Here is a 10,910-nt window from a genome sequence, read left to right on the forward strand (position 1 = left end):
GATTCAAACCCGCCACCTTAGGTGTATGTGGCTGGCACCTTAGCCACTTGAGCCACAGGCGCCGAGCCAGCAAGTCTGACTTTGCTTTGTCATTTGGGTGCCAGGTGCCTTTTACCTTCCAGGAGTTTCAACCTGCCTGTTACCTCTCCTTCTTTTTCCTCTAGTATTTCTATGATTATCTCAATAAATAAATAAACAAAAATTAATCAATTAATCAGGCTCAAGCTGTTGCCCTGGGTAGAATGCCATGGCATCACAGCTCACAGCAATATCAAACTCTCGGGCTTAAGTGATTCTCTTGCTTTAGCCTCCCAAGTAGCTGGGACTACAGGCGCCTGCCACAATGCCTGGCTATTTTTTTTTGTTGCAGGTGTCATTGTTGTTTAGCTGGCTGGGGCCGGGCTTGAACTCACCAGCCTTGGTGTATGTGGCCGGCGCCCTACCCACTGACCTATGGGTACTGCCCCCTATGATTATTTTTTAACATACCCCAAATTAATGTTTGTGATTGGCACAATGTAGAGGTCTAACTTTTTTTTCTGAAATTGTCCTGTGTTTTTTTGGACAGTTTTGCCTTTCCCCACTAATTTCAAATGGCTTCTTGATCACACTGTCTTTCCGCATGCAAGGGGTCAGCATGTGGACTTACAAGACATGCCACTGATCTCCATGTCTATTTCAGCATCAGCACCGCAGCTCCTGCCTCCCACCACTGCAGTTTATTGTGGTGTCTGATAAGTGGAGTCCCCTTTTCTTATTTTCCCCATATTTAATTTACTCTTTCAATCAACATAAGCCCTTCAAACAAATCCTACTGGAATTTCAACTATAACTTTACTATGTTTTTAGGTTAATTTTAGAAGAATTGACAACTTTATAACATTAGGTTGCCCTGCCCTCTGACTTGGTAAGTCTCTCCATTTAAACCTCCAGGTGGTTTATGTTTTTGAAAATAGTTTTACAATTTTATTAGTCTTTGTACATCTTCTTGCTACATTTATTTTTAGGGATTTTCCTGCTATTGTGAATGGAATCTTTTCCCATTATATATTCTAATTGGGTATTACTGGTATAGATAAAAGCTTACAATTGTTTAATATTTTACATCTGATCACCTTGTGGAATTCTTCTGATTGTTTATCTACTGTTTCTCTTAGATCTAGGCTAGAATAGCTTATTAACCATTTTCTCTGAGCTCTATTTTTTCTGGGACCAAAATCTCCTTTTAAGACAGAGCTGGTCAAGACTATACTGTTCTGCTTACCCTCTTCTCTAGTTCCCTGCTACCTATATACACACAACATGCCCCTCATCCAGGGCCTCTGGGAGCTGGTTCTGACTCACTTGTCTCTTCCCCTCTGACTACCTGCCTTCTGGCATGGGGCCTGCAGCTCCAGTGACAGAGGCTTGCTTGAATTCAGTCAGGGCCTGTTTCTCTACCCAAGCCTCTGCCTATGCTGCTGTTCCCTACCCTTCTCTGTCTGCCTGACTGGTAATCATCTTTTAGGGTGACATCCAAGGTCACCTTACTCTAAAGCCTTTCCCAAGCTTCCCAGGCAGAGTTCAGTACTCCCACTTGTGTGCCCTAAGAGCTCGGTAGAATCCTTTTCTACTGTCACATAACATGAAGCTGGCCAGGTGGACCAAAGGCCTCAGGTAGGGTCCAACCTAATTCAAGGCCCTGGCACAAAGCCTGGCGTAATCACAGGTATTGAATGAATGAACAGGTAAGCAGAAAAACTGAACAAGATGACGACACTTGGTTAAATTCTACTTTTCTCATGAGAATTCTTGTGTCTGGAAGTGACTGCTCCTCCTATTTCTGAGGGCTCTTGCCCCTAGTTCATAGCACCTTCCACCTTGAAGAATAATGCTTACGGCCAGGGTGTACCTCCTAAGCTGTCCCTGGACTTAAGAGGCACATGACCTACCCAGCTGGCTGAGGTCTCTTCCCTCCGCTGCATCATCTGGGCATCATTCACGTGTGGGAGCAATGAATGGCAGAGGAAATGGAAGAACCCCATCTGAGACTCACCAGTGCCAGCCTCCCGCTCTCGCAGTGTCTGATCCACGTAAAGCCGGGTCTTTCGGGGCACGTTCAGTTTCATGGCCTGGGCTGGTGGGGGGCCCACTTCACCTCCCCCCTCTGTAAACACTGCTGTCCGCTTCAGGATCTTGATAATCAGGCCACCACCTAGGGAAGGGGACAGATGGAAACAGATTTGTCCTCCCCAGCTCTATCCACATTCCCATTCTTTCATCCCCAAACAACCTGCCGCATACAGAGCCATTTCTGTATATGTCTGTCCTTCCTGATAAGACTCAGTTTCTGAAAGGAATGTGTCTTTTTTTTTTTTTTTTTTTTCTTGAGACAGAGCCTCAAGCTATCCCCCTGGGTAGAGTGCCGTGGCTTCACAGCTCACAGCAACCTCCAACTCCTGGGCTCAAGCGAGTCTCCTGCCTCCACCTCCCAAGTAGCTGGAACCACAGGCGCCCGCCACAACGCCCGGCTATTTTTTGGTTGCAGCCATCATTGTTGTTTGGCGGTCCGGGCTGGATTCGAACTCGCCACCTTAGGTGTATGTGGCTGGCGCCTTAGCCACTTGAGCCACAGGCGCCGAGCCAGGAATGTGTCTTAATAGCTTGATTATTAATTTATTTTTAGAGACACGGTCTCACTGTCACTCAGGCTAGAGTGCTGTGGCATAATCACAGCTCACTGTAACCTCAAACACCTGGGCTCAAGTGATCCTCTTACCTCTGCTTCCTGAGTAGTGGGGATTGTAGGCACATGGCACTGTGCCTGGCTAATTTTTTTAGTTTTTATAGAGATGGAGTCTTGCCATGTTTCCTAAGCTGATCTCAAAATTCCTGGCCTCAAGTGATTTCTGCCTTGGCCTCCCAAAGCATTGTGACTATAGGTGTAAACAAGGCTTCCAGCCTCTTGGCATTATTAATTCATTCAGTGGTTACTAATCGAGTATGGGATGCTCCTGGCATTGTGGCAGGCACTGGGGATTTTGCGTGAACCAGAGATGCAGCCCTGTCCAGCAAACTGCTGATGAGCTGTCTTAGTGGAGGCCCAGCCAGCTGGGATCGGGTCTGTAGGCCTTGCTTCCACATCTAGGTCCACCCACACTTCATGCCCACCTCCCTCTTTCCCTATCCTCTCACTCCCAACTCAATGCCCTTGCTGAGTCTGGCTCTCCTCACCTCGAGTAGTCATAATGAGGGTGTTGTCTTCCCGTCCATAGCGGCCAAAGCAAAGGCTGGTCACCGGGTCCTATGTAGAGACAACAGTTTAGTTGGGGAAATAGCTTAGAGAGGAAGGCCAGATGGGGACAAGGATGGGGGAGACCTCAGCTATAAGATGTAATAACAGATGTGAGGTACAGCCTGGCGCAATGTTACTTCTGCAGTAGTTCCCCTCCAACCTCACCGCCACAGCTGCACTTCTAGGTGGTCTTCACTTTTGGGGTCGACCTCCTGACGGGTCTCCCAGCCTAGTCTTTCTGATCTTTCTCTCCAACTGTCCTACAAAGCTGCCTCTCCTTCCTTCCTTTTAAAAATTACTTTCTAGGGATAAAGTCTTGCTATGTTGACCAAGCCTGCTCTGCTGCCTCTCAAAATAAAAACAGGCCTAGTTGCCACTAACAAACCTCCAGTGGATTTTTCCCTACTTGTCAGGGCACTGAGGGCCTTCCACATCTCCTACCTACCTTTCCTGTCAGTTCTCTCCTCTCTTCCCTTCTCCCAACCTGCACACCACCTGTCTTCCCAGCACCTATGGGCCGAGCCAGTTGCTTTCAAATTTTGTAACATGATGCAAGGCAATTTACACACGTCATATACTCTGAATTTTTTATTCTATTTTTTTTTGAATGTTGCTGATATGATCCACTAAATTGATTTAATGACTCACAACTTAAGAGTTTGAAAAACTCTAATCCAAACTCAAACTACCAGTCACTCAGCCTCTCTGCTTTCACAGCATCTGTGCCTCAGTCTGCATTGGCTTTTAACCTGCTTAACCTTCCTGAAAACAAGGACTTAGTCATTACCCCATCCCCTATCCCTAATGCAGTGACTTGCATAAGATGCTTGACCAAAGTTTCTGAAATGCATTAATGTGGCTCCAGGAAAAGCAGCCAAGATTCCCAAAGGTGGGACTAGGTCAAGGAGGAGTCAGCAGCAGATGCAGAGATGGGGCTCACCGGGGTGTGGATGACGTTGAGCAGCGCCTTGTCACGGTAAATGCGGACCTCTCCATTGGCCAGCCCAGCCATGACGGCCTGCAGGCCCCGGGAGCGCTGCTCCAGGAGATTCATGGTCAGGATGGCTGCAGGCATCTGCACTGTCCACAGCTTCTTCCCCTGTCAGGGAACAGCCAGTATCTGTGGGGAGCTCAGGGCTTAGAGTGGAAAGAGGAGTTGCTGGGAAGGGGAAACCAGAAAGGCTCTCCTGCACGAGCACCGGGAGACACGAGTGGAGGGGCCAGTGCCTGCAGAGCCGCACCTTGTGAGTGAAGCCGTGCAGGCTGTCTTGGGTGCTGCCCACCACCAGGACCTTGTGTATCCGGACAAGCCCCACAGGCTGGGCGCTCAGCTCGATGCAGTACTTGGGGTGCTTGGAGTCTCTGTGGAAAAAAGACACACTCGGGCCCAGTGCAGTGGCTCATGCCTGTAATCCCAGGAAGCCAAGGTGGGTAGATCACTTGAGCTCATGAGTTCAAGGCCAGTCCGAGCAAGTGTGAGACCCCATCTCCAAAAAATAGCCCAGTGTTGTGGCTGGCGCCTGTAGTCCCAGCTACTTGGGAAGCTGAGGCAAGGGGACTGCTTGAGCCTGATAGTTTAAGGTTGCTGTGAGCTGTAATGCTACAGCACTCTATGGGGGCAACAAAGTGAGACTTTGTCTATGTTGTCCTTGGTAGAGTACTTTGGTGTCACAACTCATAGCAACCTCCAACTCCTGGGCTCAAGCGATTCTCCTGCCTCTGTCTCCCAAGTAGCTGGGAGTACAGGTGACTGCCATAATGCCTGACTATTTTTTAATGCAGTTGTCATTATTGGTTAGCTGGCCTGGGCTGGGTTTGAACCCACCAACTTTGGTGTTTGTGGCTGGCGCTATAACCACTGTGCTACAGGTGCCAAGCCTGACCTTCCTTTTTCTAAGCCCCACAGACTAACCCAAGAGGGACTCCAACCCCAAAGCAGATAGCCCTGGGATTATTTCCACCTTTACCACTTAGCAGTCTGACTCTGGATAATGTCAAGTGTATTTCGTACCCTGTCTCCCTCCTGCTTTCACTGTGGTGGTTTGTATGATAACCTGGCATTTAATATGTTCAGGGCCAGGAATAGTGGCTTACTCCTATAATCCTAGAACTTGGGGAGGCCAAGGCAGAAGGATCACTTGAGCTCAGGAGTTTGAGATCAGCTTAAGACACATAGCAAGAGCCTGTCTCTACAAAAAATACAAACATTAGTTAGGTGTAGTAGTATGCATCTGTAGCCCCAGCTACTTGATAAGCTGAGGCTGGAGGATCGCTTGGGCCCAGGAGTTGAATGCTGAAGTGAGCTATAATTATACCACTGCACTCCAGCCAAGGCGATAGAGTGAGACCCTGTCTGGGGGGTAGGGAGTGAGATACACACACACACACAAAAAAAAACCCCAAATCATTTTCAGCTAGTTTAACCTTAGAGCAGCCTAGCCAGTGCGAGTGGGCTTAGGCAGTTCACGAACTTATTAGAAAAGGATGAGGAGTTTGCCCTGTGTAAATGCACTGTTTTCAGTTCCCTGGTTTCTTAGTTTCCTTTTCCAGAAAGTGGGGATTCCTGCCTGCCAATCCCAAGTTTGAGGCTGCTCTTATCATCTGATGACTGTGAGAGTCTCCTCCAGTGGGTCTCTGGGCTCTTTCCAATCTCCCCTCCATCCAGCAGGGTAATCTTTGTAAAATGTAAATGGATTATGTCTTCTGATTAAAATTCCATGATTTTCCATACTTCAGGTAAAACTCAATCTTCGCTAGACCACCAGGTCTTATATGAGCAGACCCTGGTCTTTTTTTTGAGACAGAATTTTACTTTGTCACCACAGTTCATAGCAACTTCAAACTCTTGGCTCAAGGGATCCTCTTGCCTGAGACCGAAAATAAGGACTTAGTCATTACCCCATCCCCCATTCCCAATACAGTTGCTGGGACTACAGGTACCTGCCTCACTGCCTGGCTATTTTTTTTTTTAAGAGACGAGGTCTCACTTTGGCTCAGGCTGGTCTCAAACCTGTGAGCTCAGGCAGTCCACCAGCCTTGGCCTCCCAAGTGTTGGAATGATGGGGTGAGTCACTGCACCTGGCCCAGACCCTGGTCTTGACCTCATTTCTTTCCACCATCCACCTTGCCCACCAAGCTGAACACCATACCAATGTCTTTCCCACTTTGAGGTTGTCCACAACACTTTACTCCTGCTTTTTGAATAACTGGCTATTTCGTTTTGAGACAGAGTCTCATTCTGTCACCCCAAGTAGAATGCTGTGGCATCATCATAGCTCACAGCAACCTTAAACTCTTGAGCTGAAGTGATCTTCCTGCCTCAGCCTCCCAAGTATCTGGGACTACAGGCATGCACTATGATACCTGGCTAATTTTTCTATTTTTACTGGAGATGGGGGTCTCAATCTTCTACAGGCTGGTCTTGAACCTAAAGGGATCTAACCTAAAGGGATCCTCCTGTCTCAGCCTCCCAGAGTGCTGGGATCACAGGCATGAGCTACCATGCCTGGCTGCAACTGGTTCTTTCTTAACCTTCAAGCTACTTCCTGAGATAAGCATTCAGGATCTCTCCTGCCCCATTATCTTTTCCCATTGAGCCTGCGTTCTTGAATAGCACTCACTCAAAATGCAATAATACCTTAGTCTGCTGACTTTATATCTATCTTCCCCAGGGCAGAGACTATGTTTATTTTGTTCATGAATATATCCCAATACCTTGCAAAATGCTTAATGCAAAGTACATGCTCAATAAATATTCCTTGAATTAAATAAATGAATGTTGAATGAGCAGATAAGTATCATGTACATGTAAAGTGATATAACAAATATGACCATTTTTCTGTCCTCCCATTTCTTTTTTTTTTTTTTAGACAGAGTCTCACTTTGTGGCCCTCAGTAGAGCGCCGTGGCGTCACAGCTCATAGCAACCTCAAACTCTTGCGCTAAAATGATCTCTTTGCCTCAGCCTCCCAAGTAGCTGGGACTAGAGGCGCCCACAACGCCCTGTTATTTTTAGAGCTGAGGTCTTGCTCTTGCTCAGGCTGGTCTCCAATCTGTGAGCTCAGGCAATCCACCCACCTTGGCATCCCAGAGTGCTAGGATTACATGCGTGAGCCACCATGCCCAGCCCTGTCCTCCCATTTCTGACTGTGCTGCTCCTCTATTATGGTCAGCCCTATCTCCTACTTTGCCAGCCCCCATCTCACAACTCTCTGGCTATCCCCCTATCCTCAAGGGCTCAGCCACCTTTATGAAGTCCTTATCTCTTCTCATTCCTAAATCCAGCCCCAAAGCCCCAGGCGCATCTTGCAAGTCCCTGAATCCATTAGGTTTCCTCAGTGCACTACCTTCTCAGTATGTAGATGTTCCCATTGCGGCAGGCAGCAGCAAGCCGGAACTCGACATCAAACTGGCCAGAAACCTCCAGGAAGACGGGGACACTGGGAAGGCTCATCTGCAAAGAAGAGGCTCAAATGCCCTGATTTCTTTGGAGCCCCTGTCCCCTGCTTCCCCGAAGTAACATCTGAGTTAAGTTTCTTGTCTGAAGCACCTCACTCACAGCCCGCTGGTCACAGCAGAACTATACAGTGTTTCTAGAAGGAACCTCTGCAACAAGTGGCAAAAGCCTTTTAGGCTCTTTGATGGGACTATGCTACTCCTAGGACTATATCCTGAGGAAGCTTTTAAACAAGGATGCAGAGATGTTCAGGCAAGGAATTCTGCAGCGGTGGTGTTAATAGTAGTGAAAAATGGAAAACAACTTGAATAGGTGACTGGGTAAATAAATTATGGTGCCTCTATATAATGGATATTATATATCAGAACTGTAATAGGAGATTTCTGGGAGTGTGGGATTTTTGGATATATATCTTTATGTTCATCTACAGCAGTGGTTCTCAACCTTCCTAATGCCTACATGTATTTTCATTGTTATAAAGGGATTGTGACCCACAGGTTGAGGACCGCTGATCTACAGTTTCTAATTACCAAAGTGCACTACCATAAACTAACTGGGGAGCGGGAATGCAGCCTGGGCTGTGGGTGTGCCCAGGGCCAGACCCGGCACTGACCTTGGCCAAAATGGTGAAGGCCTCAGGGTCTAGCACCAGGAGCTCCTTGTCCTCAGTGCCTACTACCAGGCAAGAAATAGCATCTTCATCAGCCAGGTTCTTCTTCATGGTGGTCATAGCCGTGATGACTGTCTGTAGGACCCCAGGGGTCAGTCTGGGAACCCCCACACATCATTGCCCCAGACACCCCAAGATGGGAAGGAGGGAAGAGGGCAGGAGGAGGAAGAGGAAGTATCAGAGACATGACAGAAGATTTATGTACAAAGGTTTTTCTTGCACAAAGGTTTTCTTGCATCAAAGAACATTGATGAGCTCTTTTTTTGAACAATTCCACAAAGGTGGTGTTCTTTGAGACTATTTAATGCTTAAAATGTTACATACTCAAGGGAAGCAGGATATAAAAGCACACTTATCGAGAACGCGTACCAAAATGTAAGAGTGGGTACCTCTGGGTAGTGAAACTATAGTCATTTATATTTCTCCTTTATCCTTCTTTTTCTTTTTTTTTTTTTTTTGAGACAGAGCCTCAAGCTGTCCCCCTGGGTAGAGTGCCATGGCATCACACTCACAGCAACCTCCAACTCCTGGGCTCAAGCGAGTCTCCTGCCTCAGCCTCCCAAGTAGCTGGGACTACAGGTGCCCGCCACAACGCCTGGCCAGTTTTTGGTTGCAGCCATCATTGTTGTTTGGCGGGCCCGGGCTGGGGATTCGAACCCGCCACCTTAGGTGTATGTGGCTGGTGCCTTGGCCGCTTGAGCCACAGGCGCCGAGCCTATTCTTCTTTTTCTAAAACTTCTGTAATAAAAATGTATTCTCTTCACCCCCAAGAAAACAAAAATTATGTGCAAGTTACATAATGTTTTATATTTCAATATGAAAAGCTGTGACTGGAAGTGCAGCTTGGTGACTACACAGTGAAGTGAAACAACTCGGGTTTGGTTGTAGAATTTACCCCGATGTTAAGGGGCCTTTAACAGAAAGTATTTCTCATAAGGAAATGAAAAGAGAAGGGGGGTGGCACTTGTGGCCCAGTGGGTAGGGCGCTAACCCCATATACCAAGGGTGTGGGGTTCAAACCCGGCCCTGATCAAACTGCAACAAAAAAATAGCTGAGCGTTGTGGTGGGCGCCTATAGTCCCAGGTACTCAGTTGATTCTCTTGCCTCAGCCTCCCAAGTCCAGGAGTTGGAGGTCGCTGTGAGCTGTATGACGCCCTGGCACTCTACCGAGGGCAACAAAATAAGATCCTATCTCTACAAAGGAAAAAAAAGAGAGAAGAGAAGAGAAGACAACATTACCTGCCGCTTGATGGACTTGGACTTGTGCTGGTTTACAAATGCCTCCATCTCACTGAGCTCCAGCTGCAGAAATCTGGACACACAAGGCATCTGGTGGCCATGCTCCCCAGGCCAATCTGCGGCCATCCCTCCACTGGGGCCCAGCTCCCCCCATAGGCCTTACCTGAGAGACTGTACAGACAAAGGTACCTCCGCCTTCTCCCTGAGAGGAGAGGGACAATGGAAGGTGTAGTTGAGGAATGAGGCCCTAGGGGGTGGACTGGAGGAAGGAGCGGGGTGTGGGAAAGGCTAGCGCTTACCGGATGCCTTCCAGCATCTCCTTCAGGGTTAAGGGGTCTATCCGGTCCTAGGACACACAGGAAGGAGGAGATCCTATAAGCGCCAGTAGGCAGGGAGCTCACTTCTGGGAGTCCTTCTTCCTCCCCACTTCCTTGCCAACTGCCTCTGCACTGAGCCCCAAACTGAAGCCTTTTATCTGAGTCCAGCCTTAGGGCCATGCACATCATCCCATTTATCCTTGGCTTCCCAAAGCTCCTTCTCCCCACCACCCTGCCCCTGTTTCTTGTCCTTCTCTGAAGAGCACCTACCTTCTTTGGTTTCACCTCTCCCAAAACAGAAATTTTCTGGGTTGTGCTCTCCAAAGGGCCTGGCTGAATGCCCCCTGGGAACCCAGCCCTCTTTACCCTGTGGCTGCCATCTTTGCCTTGGTTCCCATCCCCTCCTTGTTTACCTCCTTGGCCTGGTGCCAAAGGTCTTGCTCCAGAGGGTTTGGAGGTAAAAGGGGTAGACTGAACTTGAAGTAGGGTCTGAGGTTCTTATACACATAGACACAGGGCCCTGAAGCGAGTGCCAGAGCTGGAGCCTGGGGCTCGTGTTGCTCCATGAGGAAGGTCGCAGCAGCAGCAGGCAGAGCAGGTAGTGGGCTTTCAGTTAGCACTGCTGGTCCTTTGAGCACCTTCAGGCGGGGCTGCTGCCCACCTGGGCCAAGGTCCCCCACCACCAGCTGTAGAGAGAAGATGGCTCATTCAGGCTCAGGTCTAAAATCCTTCCTTGCCCATCTTCTTGGGCTCAGTCTTTCTGTTGGTGCTATTCCTAGGATTATATCCCAAAGAAGTGTTTAAACAAGGATGCAAAGATGTTCAGGCAAGGAAGTCTATAGTGGTGGTGTTAATAGTAGTGGAAAATGGAAAACAACTTGAATAGGTGACTGGGTGAATAAATTATGGTACCTTTATATAATGGATATTATATAACAGAATTTTTTTTTTTT

General features: G+C 48.1%; 1 protein-coding gene across 1 annotated transcript in view; it reads right to left on the reverse strand.

Annotated features, from left to right (window-relative positions):
* The window catches only part of BBS1 (Bardet-Biedl syndrome 1), a 20,701-nt gene that overhangs the window by 4,879 nt on the left and 4,912 nt on the right, over window positions 1-10,910 (reverse strand). The window contains exons 4-13 of the mRNA XM_003798346.3: window positions 10,371-10,643; window positions 9,940-9,986; window positions 9,804-9,842; window positions 9,641-9,713; window positions 8,344-8,475; window positions 7,621-7,727; window positions 4,516-4,636; window positions 4,215-4,373; window positions 3,214-3,283; window positions 2,036-2,194 (exon numbers count right to left, since the gene is read on the reverse strand). Coding sequence (XP_003798394.1) covers window positions 2,036-2,194; window positions 3,214-3,283; window positions 4,215-4,373; window positions 4,516-4,636; window positions 7,621-7,727; window positions 8,344-8,475; window positions 9,641-9,713; window positions 9,804-9,842; window positions 9,940-9,986; window positions 10,371-10,643 — 1,180 coding nt within the window. The remainder of the gene's footprint in view (window positions 1-2,035; window positions 2,195-3,213; window positions 3,284-4,214; window positions 4,374-4,515; window positions 4,637-7,620; window positions 7,728-8,343; window positions 8,476-9,640; window positions 9,714-9,803; window positions 9,843-9,939; window positions 9,987-10,370; window positions 10,644-10,910) is intronic.

The sequence above is a fragment of the Otolemur garnettii genome, unplaced genomic scaffold (genome assembly GCF_000181295.1).
Source record: "Otolemur garnettii isolate 467f Iridium unplaced genomic scaffold, OtoGar3 scaffold00134, whole genome shotgun sequence".
NCBI classification, from domain to species: domain Eukaryota; kingdom Metazoa; phylum Chordata; class Mammalia; order Primates; family Galagidae; genus Otolemur; species Otolemur garnettii.